This window comes from Primulina eburnea, chromosome 14 (genome assembly GCF_022965805.1).
Source record: "Primulina eburnea isolate SZY01 chromosome 14, ASM2296580v1, whole genome shotgun sequence".
NCBI classification, from domain to species: Eukaryota; Viridiplantae; Streptophyta; class Magnoliopsida; order Lamiales; family Gesneriaceae; genus Primulina; species Primulina eburnea.
Genome location: NC_133114.1, coordinates 31140600 through 31164623, shown reverse-complemented (window position 1 = coordinate 31164623; position 24024 = coordinate 31140600). Strand labels below are relative to the sequence as shown.

Genomic DNA, 24024 nt, shown 5'->3' with positions numbered 1-24024 from the left:
ATTTTTCCGTAAAATCCAATTCGTTGGAGTTGATCCTTGTTCAAATGACTCCTCTTTCCTCCCCAAGTATTATTTTTAAGCTTGTAATTTAATTTCATTATAATTATTTTTCTAATAATTCATTTAACTATATTCAAGTCTCACTTCAATTGATTACGAATTTCATTGTGATATTTACAAGATGAATCAAGTCTCTTGGCTTTTGTAAAAATACCTCAAAGAAATTGCTTGTGGCCTTTTTCTGAGCTATATTAGTACATGTGCATTTGCAGTAGTCAAGTTAGATCACAAGAGAGTATACATGGACTCATTTCATGCATCAGCGGTAATGGTAAATGGAAATCAAATTGGATAATGACATTATATGCCCGTCAGCCGTCCCAGACTCCTTTGAACCATAAGAATTGATAGAAAAACTCGTTATCTAGCCAGCCCATCAAAAATCATACTAATTGTTCAGCAAATCCCAAAGCTCATGGTGAGAAAGAGAGAGGAAAGTAAGAAAGAATGAGCAAGGTTGAAAAAATGAATTGCAAGATTCGTTAACACAACAGAAAATATTGTTTCCTCAGAATACAAGGCACTTAGATAAAACTTGATCATTCATCAAGTAGCACATCAGTGTAGAGGATGAGATTATAAATTCATTGCAATCTCTCTCCACATTTAACATAGGATTGAAAAAAGAGACGCTGCAAAAGGAAATGTCTACTGCCGGTGCTTTGGCGCAGAACGCCTTTGTCTCTTGTACATCTTATGGCCATCCTCTTTAACTGAGACTGGCTCAGTATGGGTAACTTGGGACTCACCCTCAAGTGAAGGTTCAAGGGCTGATTTGTCTATAGCATTCGGGTCAGGTGTACTCACAACTGTTTCAAGTGTTTGACTTGAATCATCAGTGGCATGCCCTTTCCTTTTACCTCCAGCACCAATTACCAGTTCATCAGAAACCATATGCAAAGTTGGATTTCGATGCTTTGGTGAAGACAATTGAGGAATATTTGTATCACCCTGCAGAATGGAGTGCTTCGTGTCTTCCTCTGCAGGGGTACTAGAGCCTGATGGTATTGGAATCTCAGGATGAGAGGGCACCAATACATGAGGCTCAGAGATGGACTGGTCATCAGGTTTATTAACCTCAGTTTCCACCTCCTCATGGTCTGGATGGACAGGTGACAAATTAGTCTCCTGCAATGGATGCTGACAGGCATTGGGATCATTCAAAGGAGCGGGAGGAATTTTGTTCGAATTGGCAGGGTCAATATGATATAGCTTTATTGGAGTCTGCACATCTTCTGATAAGGTATGGTCAGGCATTGGGATCCTCTGTTCTCCTTCAATTGATGCTGACAGGCATTGGGATCCTCTGTTCTCTTCTTCTCCTGTGTTCTGTGCTGCAGTATCTGCAGATTCTGTTATAAATGGTCCAGTATCCCCCAAAAAATTGGCTTCTGTACCCGTTGAAAGAACTTGTTTTTCATTGACTGATGGTACACATGGTAGATCTAGCACAGATGGGTGGACACAGGATGGTGAAGCTTCTCTACTTCCAGTTATGGTATCCAACTCTATCATCTCAGACTGTAAGCTGTCTTGTAGTTCTGGCAATGGGGAGTAGCTTGAGAACGGCGTAACCAACGGTTCAACATCCTGTCCAGAAATATCATGGGGGAGTGAAGGGGAACCATCAGGTCCCAATGAAACAGACGGTGTTGGGGATGATGGTCCAGAGGTATATGGATAATATGAATTGGCCACTGCACTTCCACTACCGAAAGATCCGCTCATTCCACCTCTCCTCCTCGGCTTGCAACGTTTCGTTTTAGGGCCAACCAGAACCATATCCGGCGTTGATAGTGTGGCCTGGTTTTCATTACTCATTCTCAAAGCAACGGAACAAATACCTTGAATCTTGACAAGGGCCTCAAATATTGGATTTGTAGTTTCTGTACAATTTAAGGAGGATGAGAAAATTCATACATTGCTTCAAACAACGAGGCGCTAAGAATGTATTATTTTCAGTTGTATGAAAATTCAATGTGAAGATTTAGAGAACGGTGGACAGGCAACCTCACCTGTGGCTTCAGGATCCAATTTCATTGCACTTTGATCCGTTATATCCGGGTATTCAGGTGCACTCAGGGATGAATCCCATGTCTGAGGCGTATCTGGGAGTTCAAGATTTGAGGATAGAGTAGAGTGAGACGTAGCCAATGAGGTAGAAAACATTCCCGGCACGTTTAAACATCTTTTACGGCTCTCAGCCAATAATCCACCAGCATACCCACCCCTTTTTTTTGGTCTGCCTCTCTGTCCTCTAGGCGGAATAAATTGAGTTGCAGCTTGAGATGGTGCACAAAAATCCGGGCGAACAGTGAGACGATGATCCTCATGAGCCACCCTCAGAGAGTATTCACATATATCCTGGATTTCCTTAAGGACGTGTTCCCCTAAGGCCTCAAGGCCTTTGTGCATGGCATCACTAGCACGATGGTATATTTTTTGCAAGCTCTGTGCCTGGACACATTGACAAACTATAATATCAACACTATCATAAAAACAACGTGATAGGAACATGGTAATCAATGAGATCAAAGTAATTTACCATTGCCTCCATTGCCCCTCCAACCCCCTGGTATCCTGTATTTGGTCGAGAAGCAGGATTACCAATCAACAACCGAGTAATCTGCCTGTACCATATCATGTATGGATCACTCTGATCTATTGGAGACTCAATGGGAGGTGCATATACAATGCGAGCACAGCGGTCTGTCCACATATCAACAAATTGCCTGTGATGTTGGGCCCAATCATAATTCTGTCTCCCACGACGATCAGTCAAATGGATGTCTGGGATTGTGTCACAAACTGCAGGAATGGTTTGTTGCTGCCCAAATTGACGCAAGACACGGTCGGGATGGTGGAATTCAACCACATCGAAACAAATGAGAGGAGACACTGTCTGCCAAATTCTTCTTCCAGACAGGCAATAATCTGGGAGACTGGCCAATACCTCAACAGGATATGGGTCCCATACAAACTAAAACACGAAACGCCCTCAAATACTAGATATGAAACTCAGTATAAACTGTGTGTTATCTTGCAGGTAAATGCAAACACAAAATGCAAATACGGAAAAATAATAACCTGGTCATCCTTCATATTGTCTAGCTGGTCTCTATATAAGACTAGTACATGTGTGCCAACACTCTCGAGCTTGAAACCGACATTCCACCTGCAAGCAACAAATATTTACCATAAAACCAAGATATTAAGAATCGGATTTGTCGGAATATTTTCATTGATACCTAGAACCGTAGGGGGCTGCAGGCGAAGGGTACTCTCCTGAAACCCTATCAGGTGATGTATGCTCTCGTGGTGCTATTCTTCCAGGACGGACAAAAGGCACTCTCTCCCATGCCCATATCTGATTAATAATCATGAAGACCAAATATCTCTCTATGTTCAGTTTTGTTTATTCAGATATTAAACACCAATGTAAACAAGGAAACTATCTGCACAAGGCTAGCCATACCTGCAGAAGTACAAGTGGACCACATATATCTGATGTCTCAGGTTTTGTTGCCCGGCACAAAGCACGGTAAAGACAAGCAAGGACAGCGCTACCCCAGCTTAGCTTACCAGCTGATTCAAAATCCCTAAGGAGTGGCAAGTACATCAACTTGACCTTATTATTGGACATGTCTGACAACAACTGTCCTCCAAGCAACTGCAAAATGTATGCTCTAGCATAAAACTTCACAGTATCCTCCGATGCACCATCAGGCAGTGTTTTAAATCTCTCCTGTAAGCATCGAATCTTAAGACGGCCACGATCAAAATCCTGTGGAGGCGGTCTAAATCCCAATAGCTGATTACAAACTTCCTGCCACTCATCCATTGATCGATTGGTGTCAACGCCTGTAATAGGTTCACCATCTACTGGGAGACCCCATAACACAGAAATGTCCTGCAGTGTTACAGTAGTCTCACCAACTGGTAAATGGAAAGTATGTGTCTCTGGTCGCCATCTCTCAACCAATGCAGTGATCAAAGCATGATCCAGCCTTATACGACCAGCCATGTAAACCCCATAAAAACCTGCTTTCAGCATCATTTGCTGCACACGAGGGTCCAAGCCACCCAAGCGCCAAAAGTGTCCATCACATCTCCTGCATGTCAGAGGCTCAAAGTCTTGACCATTCCATATATCTGTAGATCGGTGATGATCTTGTAAGGTAAGTACAGAGTCATCAATGGGTCCAGGATGCAATGTGTGACCAAGTCCAGCATCCATATTTCCTCGAGCGCCTAAATGGAGAGTTACAGATAACAATAACAGAGTTAACTACTGGTGAGCTTGGCATGCTTCCACATCACTAAAGCAACAAAGTATAAAATAAACATAAATATATATATATATATGCAAATAAGTAAATAAAAAAAATCGTACTTCTCAGAAAATGTGTCATCTGGACCCTTGGATACTTACATGCTGTAGATTCATGAAACAAAATGAAGTTCTTATTTCTGCAATTGTCAGTCCTAATCTGTCATCTTTACCTAAATACGAAACCACATTAACCCATCCTCAAGGCAAGACAAGAATATCAAATTCTGGTCCTCGTATCGAGAAAGATAAGGGGTGAGGATGAGAAGGAGGGACTGTTGGAAACTTTTAAAAGTTACTGATGATATTTCGCCTGCGCGCCTACTTCTACGAGTAACAGGGTTCAGATGAAATGGGATTTTAGCAGAATAAATAATAGCAAGGAGATTTCTTTCGGAAGAAGAACAAAAAAGTGTGACTGTGTCATGATTTAGTGAATAGCTACAGAGGAACTAATAGGATCAATCAAGCTCCATGAAAATTTGTTTAAGCCCGAGAACTGGAGTAATAGATAGACAACCACGAAGTTAAATTTAGTGCTTATTCGCCAATGACGTTAGTTTTACCATTATCCTCTAACCAGAAAAGTATCTTTCATTTAACACGCATCAATTTTCAACTTCAAAGATACAATTACACTTTCATTCCTCTTAGTAGTTTACTCATTTTTTTTTCGTTTTTCGGAGATTTCCAATATCAGACAACGGTAAAACTTTCAAAGAACTATCATCCATTCATTATCTGCCCGGGAAAATTTTGGGAGATAGTAAAAAAAGTTAGAGCCAAAATTTCAGTTATTGTTAATTTCCTCTTTATCTTCGTCATCACAATGAAGGCACAGATAAACCAGAAGGCATGTCCATCACAACTTTCAAATACAAAGAGGACTTAATGTAAAAAAAGAAAAAGTCATAACAACCAGCTTCATGCCTTGTGATTATATGATTTACCTCCAGTTATTAAATGCTTTGATATTTACACGAACAATTAACAAAAAACACAACCACAATATGAGAACAATCAATCCGAACGGCATCAGTTTCCCGGTGAAAGATACACCAAACATCATACCATTTGAAAAATTCCCCAAATCACAAATAAGAAGAAGTCTTACCTCGTAACGAAGACCCACAAGCTCCAGTATCTCCACAGCACAAAACTCGAACACTCGAATCACTCAGACAAAAACAAACAAAATGTACGCGCAACCGCGTATGGAACTAATCGTAACCCAGGAAAAACCAAATCTTTAGAAGAATAAACAAGAATAATTAATGGGTTTTGAACAGCAAAAGAAAAAAAGGAGGGAAGAGAAAGAGCGAGTGCGTGCAATTCCAACGGCTATTCAAATCGGTGTTCTGCGCGAAAGATCTCCATTAGAAACGCGACTTCGCCTGTCTTGCACGTTTTGGAAAAGATAAAGTTGCTAGGGTTTTTGTATTGTAAGCGTCCCCATTTGTTGACAGATCCGCGATTTGCTTCTCATCTTCCTCCAAATATTAAATACATATTCCCCTATACTTATATATACTGTAAATATATTGTAAACAAATTACTTGATATTCTGAAATTCAAATTACAATTGCTTTTTTATTATCTATACTATATTATCTTTCAATAATTTGTTTTCAAATTTCAAATTCATCATAGATTATGAAATTTAAATGCGTCGAGTTTTCAAAATTAAGTCGTATCCGTATTCACGATTCGAACAATTATGATATGATACAGTATAATATACGAAATTAAGTCGTATCTATATTCATGATTCGAAAAATTATGATATAATACAGTATAATATGCAACATCTGAGTATAGATTTTCTACTATATATGTAAGAATTATATAAAATGATTTCGAATGAACTATTCACCTACTAACGGATATATACAACGAGTAATTTTCAATTAAAAATTAAAATGTGTGAAAAAGAAAATATTTTATTTGATTTTAAAATAGTATCTATTTTATTTTAATAAAAATAAATTTAAAAAACTCTTTCTGAAGAACAAAGGGCATAATATTTTGCTTATTTTACCTCCACAAAATCACCACATATGCCATGCCACCTTCCATTTGCACCACTTGACCATGTCTATAAAATCAAAGCAAAATTGCTCCATATCTCTTCTCACCACTACGTCTAAGTTGACATACTGCAAACAAAATCGAAGGAGGATTTTAAAGGTTGGAGATGGAACAAATTGGCAGGCCTAATGTATGCCATCCAGGTTCAACGAAGCAACAAATTTTTGGAAATTTCTAAACCATTCAGTGTAATTTTTGTCGAGTTTTTATTTTAATCAAATGAAAAGATTCGATGTGAAAAGATTGGATGAAATTATAGTAAATATTATATTTTAAAAAAAAAATAATATTTTCGTGTGTGAAAACTGTTTAAAAAAAATATTTTCAAAGTCGGAAGTAATGCTTTTAAGTCTGTTTTAGTTTTTCTTCTTTTTTAAAAAACATTTTTTGCTTCTCTCTAAAAAATGAAATTTTTTAGAAACCAAATATAAAATCTATTTTTTTATAAATACTTAAAGAAATGATAAAATTGTTTCTCCTTTTTTACTTTGTTAAGACAAAAATTTTATATAAACGTCTCATGATCGTAATTTTGTGATACGGATCTCTTAATTTGAATCATCCATGAAAAAAAATATTATTTTTTATGCTAAAAGTATTACTTTTTATTGTGGATATCGATCGGTAAGATTGATCCACCTCACAGATAAAGATTCGTGAGACCGTGGAGACCTACTCAATAAATTTCGGGTTTCATTTCAATATACGAAATCCACTTTCAAGCTTATTTGTTATAAATTTTAAGTAAAGAAAATCGAATTATTTTACTTAAATGGTTACTTGGTTCTGTTTCCGCATGGCCATATCTAATTTGATCTTTTGGGCCACATGTTAAAAATTTTCAAAAAAGTGGACTGGTATTTGTACATTAAAGGTGGGCCACCAAAAGCCCATTTCCTGAGAGGACAATTTTCAACTGGCCCATTTCGGTAAATATTATTTCAGACACGATGGTTAGTCGAGAGGCTTCCGGCTCTAGGGACATTGCGATCGATACTAATCATGTAAGCTTTAACCAACCACTCAAACGTAGCCCGGATGAATACCTGCCGATTCCAAATGTGATTAAGATCATGCGCCAAGTCCTTCCTCCACATGTGAAAATTTTAGACGACTCGAAAGAGATGATACAAGAGTGCATCTCCGAATTTATCGTCTTTGTTACGAGAGCAGCTAATGAAAAATGTCATGGAGATTATCGCAGAATCATTAAGCCCGAGGACATACTGTCGGCACTGGGATCACTAGGCTTTGATGATTATGTCGAACCTCTCGCTGTTTTCTTAAAGAAATATCGGAGTGATTCTCAAGATAACGCGACTCATCTCCATTCTTTTTCTACACCCAAAATTCCACATGAAATGAACCTCATTCGATATCCTCAGTCTGAAGCTACCATTTTCGAGCCCGAGCCTCGTGTGATTCAACCAACAACAGTGTTTGGTCATGTGACGCCCCCAACATCCACATTAGATCAGCCTAATGCAGATGAATTGGCAAAAATTCTAGACTACTTAACCAAGGATCAAAGCAGTCCAAGTGAAAATCTTTACAACAGGTCACCTTAGAATAAACCACTTGATTGAAATATATGATTTGCATGGAATGTTACATTATATATATATGACAAAAAAAATTTGTTTGTGTAGTAATTGGTTATATTGTCAAATTGTCGAGTTACTTGATAAGTCAAAACAAAATATCGTGCTTTGGATTTGAATGGTATTTTGTATTCCGTCGAGTTTATTTGAAGAGCCTGTCAAGATCCAGAAACATCGATTTATCATTTTCAGTAGATCTTGTTGAAAAGATTATTGTCCTTATGCATGCCCACAAAGAAAATTAAGAGTTTATCGAATTTTCCAATGATATATAAATCTATATATGTATAATTGTATATACATGTATTTAACAAATTTTCTATTTTTTTTTTATAAAAAAAGGTAACATATTGAAACTTCTAAAATCTAAATATTTATGTTTCTAAAAAATAGAATATTTTGAGTGAAGAAATATAATATTTATGCGTCCGTACCATTATGTGTTAGATTTCAAATCTTTATACAAAATATTTAATTTTCACTCGCACTAGAATGCCAAATTAAAAAATATCGTATGATAAATTAGTTATAATGAAGTATTAAAAACCACAATGTCCGCGAGCAGTATAATAGATAACTCTAATTAAACGGTGTTCTTTTCTAAGTTCTAAAATAAAATTGAGTATGTCTCATGTGGGACGGTCTCACGAATCTTTATATATGAGACGGGTCAACCTTTCCGATATTCATAATAAAAAATAATACTTTTAGCATGAAAAATAATTTTTTTTTCATGTATATACATGTATTTAACTAATTTATTACTTGCATGAATAAAATACCAATAAAATTTTTATAGACAATAACATGATTGATAGATAGTATAGGGCAACAACTACTACATCTTCATTGTAGATGCTGAAATGGTAAGGTTCATTGAAGCTACTAGGCATTATAAAAAAATTCATCTCCATTAACCAAAAAGAAATGATAGAGGAGAATTTGGACCATTTGTCCATGAGCCAAATTAAAGTTTAGACAACATTTGATAAACAAAATTAAAGATAGAGTGGACCACAAAAATGATGTAAAGAAGGGCAAAACGATCTTTTCGCGAAATTCGCATTCGCTCTTATCAACCATGGCTTATTTAAAAAAAGACGATGTAAAATTAATATCATCTTAGATATCGTATTTTTATAAATCAGGCATGAAACTTTTTGTTAGAGAATAAGTATGTCCGAGTTTTTATAATATAGATGAAATGTATTGGATTTTTTAAAAATAAAAGATTTATTAGACTTCTAATATTTTTTTAAGGAAATTATTTAGTGCAATTACTTTTAAATAAATTAATATATATGTATGAAAATGAAATTAAAAAGACGAGGAGGCCCAACTTCCAAGTTCCAAGCATGAGGGACAGCTTCAACAGTCGGAGGTCCACATGTTTATTCAGACCTTTGTGTAAGTGACAAAATACATTGAAATTATTGAACATGTAAAGAGACTGCATTGGAATCGGCGTAGCCCGCGGGCCCAGGCCAGTCTCCCACTCAAGGGGCAAGAGTCAATACTCATCTCTCACTCTTTTCTTTCAGCATTCTCAAGCTTTTTCTCTCACTTTTTCCTCCATTATTTACTACACACTACTTGTTTTACGGAAGAGGAAAAGAGGTGGGTTTGAGTCATTTTATTGTTTTATTGTATGTGCAGTTGAGGGCCTTCATTTGATAAAACTGTGAGCTGCTAGAGTTTCGATCTTTGTGACTTCAGGTTGCGTCTTTTTGGGTTGGCCGCTTTTTTTTGCTTTGCTTTTGAACTGATCCAGTGGTCTTCTTGGTGCGTTTTGCTTCTCTGCGTCTCACTGGGTTTCTTGGTTTAGTTTGTGAGATTTTGGGGGGTTTGGTGGATCCATCTTGGTGGGTTTTTACATGGAAGTGGTGGGTCATCGGTCAAGATCTGTGTGTTGTTCATGAACCTTTCCTTTTTAGTTTCTCGCTGTTTTTATCCTTAATTTATGCTTATCTTCTGATATGTGGTAGGCTTTGACTGTGAAGCATGTTTGAGGGACTGCACTTTGTTTTGCTGGTTAATTGAATCTCTTTCTTTGCAATTCAGTGGTGGTTTGGAGAATGTCTACTTTCCTGTTAAAAAATTTGATTTCTTGAGGTGAAATGATTTTATTTTGACGCATCAGTTGATGGCAAGTTAGATGCTTTGTTACTTTTCTGCACATTGTGTGGATCTGCGGCTGCATCGAAATTTACTTCCTGGCCTCTTTAACTCCTGCTACCCTTTCGTCACCAGATGTTGATTGATTTTTATTTTTTTTTTTGCGGGGTTATGCCAAAGATCTGTACGGTATCTATATGGAATTTGCTCCCTGTTTTACCCTTTGTTCAAATTTCACCCAACTTTAGTTATATTTGTTTTGCTCTCCATATTATTTATCTTTTGCATTGTCTTGTGGCTTAACTGCAGATGTGGATGCAATTGTAAATGACGACGCCTGATTATGGTATTGGATGGGGATACGCTTTTGTTTGGTTTTAAGAGTCTGATTAATTTACGGATTCTGTAATCTTTGTAATGGCTTCTGGTTCTTGCACCAAGGATTCCTCAGTAAAGCATAGCAAAACTAATGGAGTGCAAGTCATTGAAGGAAATCCTCGGAAGGCTTGTCCCATCCCAAATCCCAAAGTAGGAAAATTAGACCCCTCTGCAAAAGAAGTGCCTAGAACTGTAAAAAATTCTGCCTCAAAGGAACTTACCACTGAAACTTTATTGGAAACAAAGTCTGTTAGTTCCTTAGTCGGTGAAGTGGATTCAAACTTACATTTGGGTAGCTCAAAACAAGTGCAAACACTCAACCACGACAAGAAAACATCCGATGATGCTGGAAATATAAAGAATCTTGCCGCGTCTACAAAAGTTTCGGATGGAGAGCATGGTGTTACAAAAGCTAATGGCGGTGCTAAGAATATTGATCGTAACGATTTTGTCGAGAGTGGCAAGAGCAGTCTGTGCAGGGGTAGCACAAGCACAGACATAAGTGATGAAAGTTCTTGCAGCAGCTTCAGTAGCAGTGTTAACAAACCACACAAGGCAAATGACCTAAGGTGGGAAGCAATACAGGCTGTTCGTACAAAGGATGGGGTATTGGATCTGAGGCACTTCAGACTACTAAAGAAATTGGGCTGTGGCGACATTGGAAGTGTCTATCTATCTGAGTTATGTGGTACTAAGTGTTACTTTGCAATGAAGGTAATGGATAAAGCGTCACTTGCTAGTCGGAAGAAACTGTTGCGTGCCCAGACAGAAAGAGAAATATTGCAGTCTCTAGATCATCCTTTTCTCCCAACCCTATACTCGCATTTTGAAACAGAAAAATTTTCATGTTTAGTGATGGAGTTCTGTCCTGGTGGTGATTTGCATACGCTACGACAGAGGCAACCTGGAAAGCATTTTTCTGAACAAGCTGTTAAGTATGCCCCTTTCTTGACTCAGTCTCCATATTATATTGTTGTTGTTGTTTGGTTTCTTAGAAATGCAGCATTTATTTTCTTGAACCGCAAAAAATTATGTTGTCGTTGCTTCAAAATGTTGAGCTTCTTTGATCGATCTTAATTGTGATTCAACAAGCATTTGGCCTCAAAGTGTTCCTGTACGCCAGTGCTAAATCCTGCATTATTGAGAAGCACAGGACAAAATTACATTATTATAAAACTGCATATAAAACTTGATTTTTTTTCGACTTGCATTTGATGAGGGCGCTAAGAAGCACTTCATTGGCTGCTCATACTTGGGTGGCCCCACTCCCTCCAATCTGTTTACAGTGAATTAAAACTCCTCTGTTCTTTAAGTTTCCCGGTTAGCACTATTTTGGGGCACTTACATTGATGCATTTACTTATAGATCACTTTTCTGGATTGGAATATTTTCTTATTTGTAATTTTGCATACAGGTTTTATGTAGCAGAGATCCTTCTGTCCTTGGAATATCTCCATATGCTCGGCATTGTCTACCGTGACCTAAAACCAGAAAACGTGCTCGTGAGGGATGATGGGCATATAATGTTATCAGATTTCGATCTCTCTCTTCGCTGTTCTGTCAGCCCAACTTTGATCAAGTCCTCGTCGCTTGAAGCGGAGCCCCTACGTAAAGACCCTGTTTACTGTGTCCAACCAGCTTGCATCGAGCCATCTTGTATCCAGCCATCATGTATAGTCCCGACTACATGTTTTGGTCCTCGTTTATTTTCGAGCAAATCAAAGAAAGAAAGGAAGCCCAAAATTGAAACTGGCAACCAAGTAAGCCCTTTACCGGAGCTCATTGCCGAACCAACAGACGCACGCTCAATGTCCTTTGTGGGCACCCACGAGTACTTGGCACCTGAAATCATTAAAGGTGAAGGGCATGGCAGTGCTGTCGACTGGTGGACATTTGGGATTTTTTTATATGAATTATTGTTCGGTAAGACCCCTTTTAAGGGATCAGGTAACCGAGCCACCCTTTTCAACGTAGTAGGCCAGCCCTTGCGTTTCCCAGAATCGCCAGTAGTTAGTTTTGCGGTAAGAGATCTTATAAGAGGATTACTAGTGAAAGAGCCACAGCATAGATTGGGGTACAAACGTGGAGCAACAGAAGTGAAGCAGCATCCCTTCTTTGAAGGTGTGAATTGGGCTCTAATTCGCTGCGCAAGTCCCCCAGACGTCCCTAGACCGTTCGAGATCGAGAAAATTGCTGGCCCTCCAGCACCAACTGGTGTAAAAGTTGCCCCTCCAGCCATCTCTTCTCAGCAGAGTACTCATAACTATTTGGAATTTGATTTCTTTTAGTTGTTTTTTTGGCATTTGAGCCGCCGCTGTTTACTTTCAGTGAACTAGAAATATGAATTTTTTTCAAGCATTTGTGAGAACTTCAAGTAAATGTTGGTGCTTGCATTACTGCTATGCAAATGTTGTGATTCTGTTAACATCAACCCATAAATATACCAATCAAGCGGTATGTTATTTATTTATTTCATGTATGCTTCAAGAAACTGAAAAAACATGTTCTAGTTGGGCATCGCAGCAATTTACTGTGTCCAGTGTATCAATTATTAAGTTGAGGAAAAAAAAGACAAATTGCGGTGAACGTGGATCGAACACGTGACCTTCAGATCTTCAGTCTGACGCTCTCCCAACTGAGCTATCCCCGCCATTTAAGTAGTGAAACCGTGCCATGTTGAAATAATATAAACTCAACTTTTAAATTCAGCTAACTTTTGTTTTTTCTTGAAAAATGTTCACTTTTCCATATTCCTTTTCCATTAGACATTAAATCTTTTAAAGAACGAGGTGTCCATTCACTCAAATTACTCAAAAATGACAATCCGACCAAAAAGAAAGGGGCTAAGTTAAAGGAGGGTCAATAGTGACCCTTCATTCACCCAAATATATTACACCATGTTGCATTTTTGGTAGAATAATATGTATATGCACACAATATATGTGGAATTGATTAATGAATATTGCCCACCATTACCTTAATTAATTGGCCAAAAAAAAAAATTTTGATTAGACAAAAGCATGTGAATGCGAAATAAAGCCTGACACCTCGGAAGATTCTCCAAGATAATACAGAAATAAATAGTTAATCTTGAATAATGAAGCTGATACATGTTAAAATAGTGTTTAGCATCTTTTGATGGAGGAAAACAACATGCTCAACACTTTGCCTTTTGCGTCTTTTCATGCCCCTCAACGACTTTTGGTAAATTTCAAGAATAGGTAACTTTTCCTTATTCCACTCGTAATTATATTGTTACATATTGTAAATAATCTCTGACATAATTTGGTATACATGATAAGATAAGTATGTGATATATAATATAAGGATAAGTTAAAGATAAATAAGATGTAGGATATTATATTTAATATTTGATATGATTCTAATAAGAGTGATTAAATTTATATATTAGATTGTAATGGCAAAATTAACATTATCATAATAAATATTATAATTTCAAAATTGTTGCTTGAGTTCATATTTCTTGTATGTTCATGAGTGCTTACATGATTTATTTATTTTTATCTAATTTTATATATTATATAATATATAAATTTTAAATAAATATATATCAAAAACCAAATCAAATTCATTTGTCGACAATAATAGCATATATAAAAAATCAATATATGGAATGTAGTATGACAAGTCTATGAAAAAGCACAAGTGAAGGATCGATGGAAGCACAAGTGAAATGAGAGAAGATAGAGTTTAGGATTTTTATAAATTGATGGCAATTAAGTCATTTGTAGTGTATTTTATCATTAAATTAAAATTATCATATCTAATAGAAATGATATTTTATCTTTATATAAAGTTATTTATCAAGGGCCCAATATATTATCACGGGCTTTCTAAAAAGGTACCAAACGTGAGATAAAGAGGATTATTTATCAGTCCTTCTCTTATCCCATGTATCCAAACTATGCCTCTAACTACTAAATTTGAGCAGATCCATAAATTTAGTTACAAGATCACTTACTTTATTCTAATATTGTAAAATTTAACATTTTTTCCAAAATTCGATTTTTTTTTGAATGTTTCTATTTTATTTGATACCATCAAGGGTTAGGGGAAAAGTTAAATATGCTTGTGGATGTAGACAGTTTATTCTTTTTTTTTCTTTCTATTGCCGCATACTTGCTTTTCATCCGTGGGCTTCTTCTGTTACCAATAAAATTTCAAGACAAACAAGTCCTCGTCCATATAATGTAAGGCATAAAATACCATAATATGTCCAAATTTGCAATTTCTCAGAATTTGGAATTTATTATTTTCTTCTTTTTTAAAAAAAATTACAACCGATGGAGTTTTTCGAATCTTTTTATTTATTCCTTTATGGGCTAATTGTATGGACTTCCTTGACCTTCACAAACTCCTCATCTAGGTCAATAATTGGGCCCACACAATCTGAAATCGGTGTCCAGTACGTTAGCCCTTTATGTTCGTCCAATAAAAGACCGAAAATAAATAAAAATAAAATGGGAAAGGCAAAAAAAAAAACATAGAAAAGACAAGGCAAGGCAAGAAAATCACTAAAATTGCAAGGTGTCTTGTCGACTCCCTAGCTTTGATATTGCCCCACACTTAATAAATTACCATCAATTGGTTAGCTTCGTCCAATAAATTCAATCTGACATTTTTTTCCATTTATAATTTAATTTCAATCAATACCTGGCAACTTTTTGACCCTTCCATATACGGTTGACATTAATCGAATAAAGTTTTATGTGAATAAATTTTAGCATTTCGTTGAAATCAAGCAATCTTTTATATATATATATATATATATATATATATATATATATATATATATATATATATATATATATATATATATATATATATATATTGTGGGCGCAACTTTGACGAATATTTGCTGCAAAAATTTAGAGTGATGATGGTGAATTGCGACTTATATGTTCGAACAAGATCGGTAACGGGTTTTTCGATGTTACCTATGGGTAAATATCTCAATTTTAATTATTAAATATGTGTACCGGATGAACATATATTTTTCATGTGAAGTAATGCATTGACGACAAAAAAAATTGTGAGTTCTTCCTAGATCTGTTTGTGGCACGAACAAATCCAGAACGGAGCAAAGATGTTCGAATAGGAATTTAAACTTGCACGCATCTCGAACGTACATGTTTTTTTTTCCCTGTTCTCCTTAATCTTCTATCAACTTATTTAAATATTTTCGAGTTGTTGCAAAAGTTTGCATGGTAACTTGTTAAAAATGTTTCATGTGAATTTCATATTAAATATCTTATCCTAGCGATATTTATGCTGCGAGACATTCGAGTTAATATTCGATTCCATCTTTGGTACTGTCATTAGTAGACTAGATTTTGATTGGAGTTTGACATTTTTAAGACGGTCTCACATGTTTATATTTATGAGATTAGTCGATTCGGTTCATATCTAAAGTTAGAGATGATATTTTTTATGAGTCATAAAACTAACTCGTGACGATCTCATATGAGTTTTTTTTGTTTTAAATGTTACTTGTCTATGATTCTCACCGTAGATTTTTAAAATATAACAATTTCCATTAATACATAAATTCATAAAAACTCATACAGAGAGTGTCAAACGATTCAATTTTGTAATACAAATCTCATAAACGATTCAACCTATAAAAAATTATTATGTTTTATATAAAAATATTATTTTACACTCTAATTATTGACTGAGTCGACCATCTCATGGATATAAATCAATGAAATCATTTCACAAGAGACTTGCTACAAAAATTAATGTTAAAAATAGTGAATAGTTAAAAACAAACTATATATATTGGACAGCTACACAATATTTAGGAGAGCGCTAAATCACGAATTTTTTTTTTCCAAAACTGAGGTAATTTTCCGTAATAATATAAAGAAACCAAAAATAAATAAAAATTTCCGATTGTTTTTTGTTTTTTGTTTTGAAATAAAAAATTTCCGATTGTTATTTAGTGAAGTTCATAGGACACGAGTACTACAAGCAGATCCCAAAACATGGCAAGTATATAATTACTGTGGAATCGTTCTGGGTCGGTGAGTATTAAGTCTAAATAAGTAAATAACTATACTTGGAAACGATCGGCCAAAGATATTCTTTATTCCAATCACGTGATTAAAAAATTTGCTTTTGTGTTTCTTTTCTTTCAAATTGTGAAGGAGAAGAATTGGACGGACATCTATAAAAGATCCAAGAAAGGTAGTGTCTTTTTCTTCAGAAGGAGGTTTGTTTCGAGGGAAAAAAGCCCGCATTTTCACAAAAACCACACGGTATTGTGAGAAAAGCCCACCCATCATCTCGAGGGAACCACGGTGAAAATTCGAAATCTGGCCTGAATCTATCTGCTAAGGTGTACGTGATGAAGGAAAGCACAATGATGTTCATAACGGAAGATATGATCAAACAGTTTCAAATCTTGGTGGAAAAACGTCAGTTTCTCTAGTTGTCTTGCTAAATAATGTTCCATTGCTTGATCTTTGGATCTGCCGCTTGCTGATGTTTTCATGTTTTTAATGCAGTCGATGAGCCACTGAAGAAAACTTTCCAGGTGATTTTTGCTACCCATTTGTTATGTTTTTCGAGTGAATATTCTGGAAAAGTTTGATTTTCGATGAACCCAAATTTGTGTATGTGTTTCATTCTAAAGAGTGTTAATTTGTGTTTTATACGAGTGTTGGTTGCTAAGCATATAATTTTTCTGATTGTGGCTAGAGATGATGTAATGGACAAAATAGTCATGCTGCTGATTTAAGTTCTTGAACAATGGAAATTGGCTGTGATCTGGTTCAGGATATTTAGAGCTGGGTTTCCTTTGTTCCTTGCTTTTTCTTTCTTTCTGAAATTTCTTCCTGGGTTTTTACTGTTATTCAAGTAGTATTTATTGGTCTTATTTAAGTCAAGATTCATTTTAGAACCATGAGAAGAAAAGTGGTGCTTTCTTGAATCCACTGGACTAGTTCATGCATCATCTCACGTCTTTTCTCAGGTTTAACTTGATCTGTTCAGTTTATCTGATGTAACTCACAGTTTCTCATTTTGTCATCATCGAACTTGGAGTTTCAGTACATCGACTTGGTGGAAGCTTGCCTTTTATTTTCGATGCACACATTCACGGTCAATGTGAAATGAGTGAAATTAGATAGTTGAGACTTTTTCATTTGCAGAGTATGCATCTAGGGTATCAAAGGGAGACTTTGGTGAGGTTTCTCATGGCAAGGGATGGAAATGTACTGATTGCGCAGAAAATGGTTAGTTACAAATTGGCTGGAATCCATTTAAAGTGGTCATTCTCAGTGGTTCTTAACTGTAGTCGTATTTTACAGCTTAATGACTGTCTAAACTGGAGGATACAAAATGAAATTGACTGCACATTGAGGGTTCGTTTTTAAATTTTATATTCATTGGAACCTCGCATCATTTTCTTTTTCCCTGCTGATAGGGTTGGTTGCTTTTGTAGAAACCAATTGTCCCTAGTGACATGTATAGAGCAATAAGGAATTCTCAGCTCGTGGGAATGCCTGGATACACGAAAGAGGTTCCTCTTTTGGCTATATGTCTTATTAGAACGTTGTTATTTTTTCTCCATGGATTATTTATTGAAGTTTCAGCAACAATGCCATAATACAATAAACATTTATTTTCTTTTCGCTATTTCATAGGGTCTTCCAGTCATCGCCGTTGGTGTTGGTCTCAGCACGTATGACAAAGCACCCGTAAGTTACAAGCCTTGCAGCTCTTGCAAATATGCAAAATTATGTTCTTTATTGTGGAAACTATTGTCAAGATTTTATGCTCAGTAATTTTTGGTATTCTCCGTTTCAGATTCATTATTATGTTCAATCACATATCCAAATGAATGAATACAGAGATCGTGTCATACTGGTTAGCTTCAGAATCTATTGCCCTTCAATGTTTAAATAATGTTGTTGCTATTTATTAGCTAGTTGACTTACTCAAGCTCATGTTGTATAGCCTTCTGCAACAAAAAAATTTGGACGGTATATTGGCACATGTATAAAGATTTTGGACATGACCGGTTTAAAGCTCGCTGCCTTGAATCAAATTAAGGTGTCGTGACTATTTCCTTCTTCTTTCTTTTTTCAATGGAGCCATCACTCATTGTATTTCACACTCTGTGAACCACTCTTATCAATTCTTGGACTAACATACATTTCTTGGCAGTTACTGTCTGCGATATCAACTATTGACGACCTAAACTATCCAGAGAAGACAGACACTTATTACATAGTCAATGCCCCATACATATTTACAGCTTGTTGGAAGGTTTGCGCTGAAGCATGCCTGCAGTTTATCTCAAATAATATGCAACATTCATCTGACAATTTTCTGCTGCTACAGGTTGTTAAACCTCTTCTGCATGAGAGAACTAGGAAGAAAGTGCAGATTCTTTCAGGATCCGGAAGGGACGAACTGTTAAAGGTAGGCCACTCTTCTGGTCTATGAGTATAGACAAGAGCAATCAGTGACGGAAGGAGGGGGTGTGTTGGTAGGGTTGGTAATTAGACTGCCTTTACATTTTCCCTGTACATGCATATTTTTCCCCAGTAGTAATATAAAACACAAGATTTCATCCGGTAAACTCCCATCATTCAACTTTTACCATTGCGACGTGTGCAGATTATGGATTATGAGTCTCTCCCACATTTTTGCCGAGGGGAAGGCTCAGGGTCATCCAAACATGCCAGAAACGGAATGGTTAGTGACTGTTTTTCACTGGACCATCCGTTTCATCAGCAGCTATACAACTATGTTAGAGAACAAGCCAAACTGGTGGAGTTGGTCACTCCAGTCAGACACGGTTCATTCCATGTGGACTTTCCTGAGCCTGATCCAGTAGACGTCAAGATTGCTCAAACCATTAAAAGTGAATTTCAAAGACTTGGGAAGCAAAATGCGGTTGCACACTCATTGCAAGAGCTTAAAATTTCTGGGGAGTGAAGCCAGATGAAGCTTACATCCATCGGACGCTTTTTATTTTCAGTGAGTTAACTAATTTCAAATTCGCATGTATCTGTCCCTTATTATCACAAAGCATAAGATATTATCAAAGCAAAATGCTTCATCTTTCAAGCCAATTTATGGCAACAATAAAGTTATCTTATACTGTACAGAAATAGCAATACTATACATCATGTAAACCTACCTGAATTACAATGGTCTCCCATGGTTCTAAATTACAAGACATACACAATCACACTCAATGGGATCGAGTGTTTTTTACTCAAAGATGATCATCTATAATTTCAACCATGGGGGAACCACAGCTTGAACAGAAAAGAACCACAATCAGAAATTATAACAATAGCATGGAATTTCAGCTCAGCTGTTTGTAGCAGCTATAGGCAAATGCAACTGATAGAGCAGCACCGACAACAGCAAGTGCAGCATATGCATCTTCACGCTCCCAGGTTTCAAACCACGTAGGCATTGAGCACACTTTACGAGGACCAGTTCCATTTCCACTACTATTATTTTGAGAAATTTGTCGCTTACGAGGACTTTTCTTTTCGTTAGTAACATTTTCAACAACCTTGGCAGACTCCACCTTTCCTTGTGATTCAAGGTTCTGACAGCAAGGGAAGCCATCATTCTCTTGACAACATACCGTGCCATCTGCTTGAGATGCGCACATGCTTGCTTTTGCATTGTTTATTCCTGAAGTCTCATTTGTGCTCCTATCCGTAAATATTTCACCGTTGATCTGAAACCTTAGTTCCTGTGACTTTTTCTGGTCATCTTCTGATAATCCCATTTGTCCCCTGCAAAAATAAATCAAATATTTATGGGCCAAGCTCATAAAGAAAATTCTGATACTAGTCTGCTATCTATATATTACCTCCATAGGCAATCGACAATTTCTCCTTTCCCAATATGCTGTTCAAGCAAAACAGGTACATCTTCAGGCATTACATATCCGTACCTGCCGCGTGGTTGCAATATTATCATTGTTTAATTAGTGAACAGGCAATTTTCAAGAAAGGAAGAAACTGCTCAACAACATTAGGTAAAGGAGAACTAGTTATCCATGTACCAGTGGCCAGTGACTTCTTTTTTTATGTTTGGTCCAAAAATGATCACATTACCCGCATACTTATGCCCTCCAATGTGCGAACATGGCCCAACAGTCACTTTACCCTGTAAACCACGCAATTCTATCTCATCCTTAAATTTATTAATAACAGAAGGTCCACAAACACCACATCGTCGATCCCTTGAGCCATGACAGCATACAAAAATATAACAACCCCTCAAAGCTTCTGGGCTTCCAGGCAACCATTCACACTCCTTCACGAGCACCTCCTCAACAAACGTATCAACATCAAAATGTGTTAATCTCCTGTAATATATTCAAATTTACGATCTTTCATGTCAAATACAATGGAATGCTATGGGTTTCCAAAGCAGTAGAAGATGAACTTTAACGTTAACCTGTATCTAATCATGTCTGGAAAGATTAGCACATCGCCGTTTGATGTCTCAGTACCATCACGTCCCTCACATATAGTTAAACGGGTCTGAAAATATTTGTGAGAGAGAGATTGTCATCAAATGGATAATTCAAAATTCAAACCATGGTAAAGAGGAATCCAAGTCGTGATTTTCCACGCATTTTATCATGGAAACCCAAAATCTCACATCTTCATGCTTGATACTTAATATCTATATGCATGCTATAAACAGAGAGAAATCCGAGACCATTCTAAAAAGCAGAGGAGCTGATGTTCTTGACAGAAAACCAACCTCCATTAGTTTCTCTTTCCATTGAAGTACACAAAAGTAAAGGAAAATATTTTGTTTTATAATTAACAATATTTTCCAGTCAGCGAAACAGCAAGTTGCAAGTTTTGAGCTCATGCCCAAAATGATCAGTTGTCGCATGTACATAGTGATCGGAAGCTTCAATGTTTGAAAAATGGCATTTGAGAGCTAGATTTGTCTTAATATTCCACATAAGTTGAGGGAATGGGTCAAAGAACACAGCCTTATAATTCGAATAGCTTCATAAAGCCATTTCGCTAATTATATCTATCGAATTACATGGTAATAAAACAAAATTCATGATGGAATGACCCGAATTCTTATTTTGAATGAAGTATTAATTAAGACATAATTAATGAGTTGTTAATTTAGTATTATTAAGGAATTGATAATTCGGGTTTAAGCTGTTGGTATCCACCGAATTTTAAATGGATAACCCGACCTACTTCGGATTACATTATCTCGAGAAATCCAACTAGACCAATGAGATTCTGACACGTGGCAGATAAGATTGGTTCGGATTTTCTGAAATAGTGCGGATGCAGCCTATAAATGCAAGCCGATTCTTTTGTTTCTTTCACCGCATTCTTCAGAGAGAGTTCTAGTTGTACCTTAAGTTTTCTAGCCAGTTTCTAGGGCACTTTGGTGTCAGGAAGTTTCGGAGCTAGTGTCGACTCGAGGAGGGTCGGTGTACTGAGATCAAGACATCATCAGCGGGCTGACGACGGACGCAGGTATAATCCTAAATCCTTAGATAGTGATTTAAGGATCATTAGGGAGAACTTGTAGCATGTTTGTTCTGGTTTGTTAGTGATTTCTTTATGTTAGTATTGTTTAGGTTCAGAGCTTTCTGTCAGATTGTTTTAGTGAGGTACGTGATGTACTGACTGAGATATCCAAGCGTAGTATACACACTTATATGCTGCATATTTATCTGTTGCATGATACATGTTTTACTGCTTTGACATATTATGCATGACATATCATGTTGAGCCTGATATCTTTTGAGATATACCTCGTTTGTTGGGGCCGCTCAGCCCTATTCTTTATTGTGGACGATGGGGCATCGAGAGCTACAGTGTCCGACGGGACCCGCGGGCTCTGATGACCTGGACATTGCAGGTCCACGTCTTGATGATGAGTGTGGGAGCCAAAACATGCCTAGGGCAGATCAGAGACTACACACTCAGGCGCCTCTAGACTGAGCATGAGATTCTTGACTTGATCCTTGATATCCGAGCATATTGCATTTTGCATGCATCATATCAGTTTGTATACTCGTACATTCTCGTATTGGGCGATTGTCGCTCACGTCCTTGTTTTCATCTTGGGCACCCCATTCCACGGGGTAGGTCTTAGGTTGGACGGTTCGGACGACCAGGGCAGTGGCTAGAGCAGTTGGGTTTTCGGTGGTGATCCAGTGGAGGTTTTCTGTGGTTTATCGTTTTCTCGTTCAGGGTTATTTTTTGTATTTGTTATGGTTGTATTAATGTTTAAGACTGCTGTTATTGTTTTGTTTTCATTTGGGTTGTAAGATGATTAAGTATTTGGTTTCCGCTGTTTAACTGTTGGTATTAAGTTTAATGTTGCATGTTTATTAGTCTGTTTAGTAGTGGCTCGGGTAAGGGCGCTACACCCGATAAGATTGATGCATATCCCGCACGCCACGCCCATCAAACAACTTCCCAACACAAACACACATACAATGAAAAAACTAATCTACATCAAAACCCAGTTCAATTTTTCCTCAAAACCCATCAAACATCCACAACCTTGCCATAATTCATAAACATTCTACCAGAGAAAAAAAAGCAGACGTTGCACCGCCGCACAAAATCCACAGGAAAGAAAAAAAACCCTCTACCTGTCGTTTCATTTCTGTCTTCCTCGCAGCTAGAGCGGCAGCAAGAAGCCTGGGCAGCCGGTCGAACTCAGCCGCTTCAATACGAGGCGGCCACACCTGAGGGTTCTTGTAGCACAAGAAGACGTGGCGCTCGTACAGCTCCACAGTTCCCACAAGTGCACCCTGCCTGAAATCGGGGCGCGAGAAGCCATACTCGGCTTCGTTGACAAATCCAGCGTCGTATCCCCAGCCGAGGAATCCATCATTCTGGAAGCTGCCGGAGGCGCTACCGATTTGGGAGGCGTCGAGAAGGTAACTATCGGGGTCGGAGACAGCTGCCGGCGAGGAAGACGAGGCGGAATGGTGGTGCGCACTCAGCAATAGAAGAGGATCGTCGCGATTGCTGGCCATTAGGGGGTTTGACATTGGATGCTTTAGTACAGTAAGAGTAGAGTAGAGGGGGTTGGGAGTGTGCTTTGCTCCTTGGTTGGTCAAGTGTCGGATTCACATTCCACGCTAGTGCTTGAATATTTACCTTCCACAAAATTAATAGCATCGCAAATTATGGGCATCGGAGTCGGTGGATGGGATGAACTACATTTAATACGTGTTTTGCTACATTAGCTGGAAGCCCAATAGTAATACAACAAATCTTTAACCAATATATATACTAAAAAAAATTCACAACTATTTGTTTTCCATATTACTTAATGATTTGACGTTAGATAAATACAATGTTGAAGATTTTAAGGGAAATTTTGTTTTAGGCAAAGGTTTCTCACGTTGTGCTTTGGCCTATTTTTACAGTCAAAAGTATT

The 24024-nt window shown here is 37.1% G+C and overlaps 4 protein-coding genes and 1 non-coding gene across 12 annotated transcripts; 2 read left to right on the top strand and 3 right to left on the bottom strand.

The window, feature by feature from the left end:
• Positions 1 to 510: 510 nt before the first annotated feature.
• On the bottom strand, positions 511 to 5873 carry LOC140811872 (uncharacterized). Its single transcript, XM_073169983.1, has 7 exons — positions 5505 to 5873; positions 3536 to 4311; positions 3309 to 3427; positions 3148 to 3235; positions 2606 to 3040; positions 2076 to 2517; positions 511 to 1946 (listed from the first exon to the last, which is right to left on the bottom strand). Exons 2-7 carry the CDS (start codon positions 4295 to 4297, stop codon positions 709 to 711), a joined length of 3084 nt encoding a protein of 1027 aa, XP_073026084.1. The 5' UTR covers positions 4298 to 4311; positions 5505 to 5873; the 3' UTR covers positions 511 to 708.
• Positions 5874 to 9525: 3652 nt separating this feature from the next.
• LOC140811874 (serine/threonine-protein kinase D6PKL2-like) lies at positions 9526 to 12997 on the top strand. Of its 6 annotated transcripts, XM_073169987.1 has the most exons (4): positions 9577 to 9696; positions 9796 to 9861; positions 10504 to 11507; positions 11987 to 12997. In XM_073169987.1, the coding sequence occupies exons 3-4, from the start codon at positions 10612 to 10614 to the stop codon at positions 12858 to 12860; spliced, it is 1770 nt and encodes a 589-aa protein (XP_073026088.1). In that variant the 5' UTR covers positions 9577 to 9696; positions 9796 to 9861; positions 10504 to 10611; the 3' UTR covers positions 12861 to 12997. The 6 variants fall into 6 exon arrangements, with proteins under 6 accessions (XP_073026087.1, XP_073026088.1, XP_073026086.1 ...); XM_073169986.1 differs by lacking the exon at positions 9796 to 9861 and having other exon boundaries at positions 9526 to 9696; XM_073169985.1 differs by lacking the exon at positions 9796 to 9861 and having other exon boundaries at positions 9638 to 9795.
• A 152-nt stretch (positions 12998 to 13149) lies between these two features.
• Positions 13150 to 13222, bottom strand: TRNAF-GAA (transfer RNA phenylalanine (anticodon GAA)). Its single transcript has one exon. It is a non-coding gene; the product is annotated as a tRNA-Phe (tRNA).
• A 3325-nt stretch (positions 13223 to 16547) lies between these two features.
• On the top strand, positions 16548 to 19542 carry LOC140811513 (SEC14 cytosolic factor-like). Of its 2 annotated transcripts, none has more exons than XM_073169441.1 (12): positions 16548 to 16615; positions 16743 to 17012; positions 17103 to 17131; positions 17748 to 17831; positions 17907 to 17960; positions 18041 to 18118; positions 18243 to 18296; positions 18406 to 18465; positions 18556 to 18651; positions 18766 to 18867; positions 18943 to 19023; positions 19222 to 19542. In XM_073169441.1, the coding sequence occupies exons 2-12, from the start codon at positions 16943 to 16945 to the stop codon at positions 19540 to 19542; spliced, it is 1029 nt and encodes a 342-aa protein (XP_073025542.1). In that variant the 5' UTR covers positions 16548 to 16615; positions 16743 to 16942. The 2 variants fall into 2 exon arrangements, with proteins under 2 accessions (XP_073025542.1, XP_073025541.1); XM_073169440.1 differs by having other exon boundaries at positions 16557 to 16619.
• A 101-nt stretch (positions 19543 to 19643) lies between these two features.
• Positions 19644 to 23818, bottom strand: LOC140811512 (uncharacterized). 2 transcript variants are annotated; one of them, XM_073169439.1, is made up of 6 exons: positions 23228 to 23818; positions 21034 to 21119; positions 20636 to 20941; positions 20441 to 20524; positions 20289 to 20363; positions 19644 to 20252 (listed from the first exon to the last, which is right to left on the bottom strand). In XM_073169439.1, exons 1-6 carry the CDS (start codon positions 23630 to 23632, stop codon positions 19919 to 19921), a joined length of 1290 nt encoding a protein of 429 aa, XP_073025540.1. In that variant the 5' UTR covers positions 23633 to 23818; the 3' UTR covers positions 19644 to 19918. The 2 variants fall into 2 exon arrangements, with proteins under 2 accessions (XP_073025540.1, XP_073025539.1); XM_073169438.1 differs by having other exon boundaries at positions 19644 to 20363; positions 23228 to 23812.
• Positions 23819 to 24024: the final 206 nt, after the last annotated feature.

Excerpts from the sequence above, each read along its gene's own strand:
- LOC140811872 (XM_073169983.1), bottom strand. The coding sequence starts at position 4,297 with ATGGATGCTGGACTTGGTCACACATTGCATCCTGGACCCATTGATGAC. Across the intron at positions 3,428-3,535 it reads GTCCACTTGTACTTCTGCAG|ATATGGGCATGGGAGAGAGT; the intron begins GTATGGCTAGCC and ends ATTATTAATCAG. Across the intron at positions 1,947-2,075 it reads ATTGGATCCTGAAGCCACAG|AAACTACAAATCCAATATTT; the intron begins GTGAGGTTGCCT and ends TAAATTGTACAG.
- LOC140811874 (XM_073169986.1), top strand. The coding sequence starts at position 10,612 with ATGGCTTCTGGTTCTTGCACCAAGGATTCCTCAGTAAAGCATAGCAAA. Across the intron at positions 11,508-11,986 it reads TTTTCTGAACAAGCTGTTAA|GTTTTATGTAGCAGAGATCC; the intron begins GTATGCCCCTTT and ends TTTTGCATACAG.
- LOC140811513 (XM_073169441.1), top strand. The coding sequence starts at position 16,943 with ATGAAGGAAAGCACAATGATGTTCATAACGGAAGATATGATCAAACAG. Across the intron at positions 18,652-18,765 it reads CTGCCTTGAATCAAATTAAG|TTACTGTCTGCGATATCAAC; the intron begins GTGTCGTGACTA and ends ATTTCTTGGCAG. Across the intron at positions 19,024-19,221 it reads GAAGGGACGAACTGTTAAAG|ATTATGGATTATGAGTCTCT; the intron begins GTAGGCCACTCT and ends CGACGTGTGCAG.
- LOC140811512 (XM_073169438.1), bottom strand. The coding sequence starts at position 23,632 with ATGTCAAACCCCCTAATGGCCAGCAATCGCGACGATCCTCTTCTATTG. Across the intron at positions 20,525-20,635 it reads AAAGAAGTCACTGGCCACTG|GTACGGATATGTAATGCCTG; the intron begins GTACATGGATAA and ends ACCACGCGGCAG. Across the intron at positions 20,364-20,440 it reads ATTGTCGATTGCCTATGGAG|GGGACAAATGGGATTATCAG; the intron begins GTAATATATAGA and ends TTATTTTTGCAG.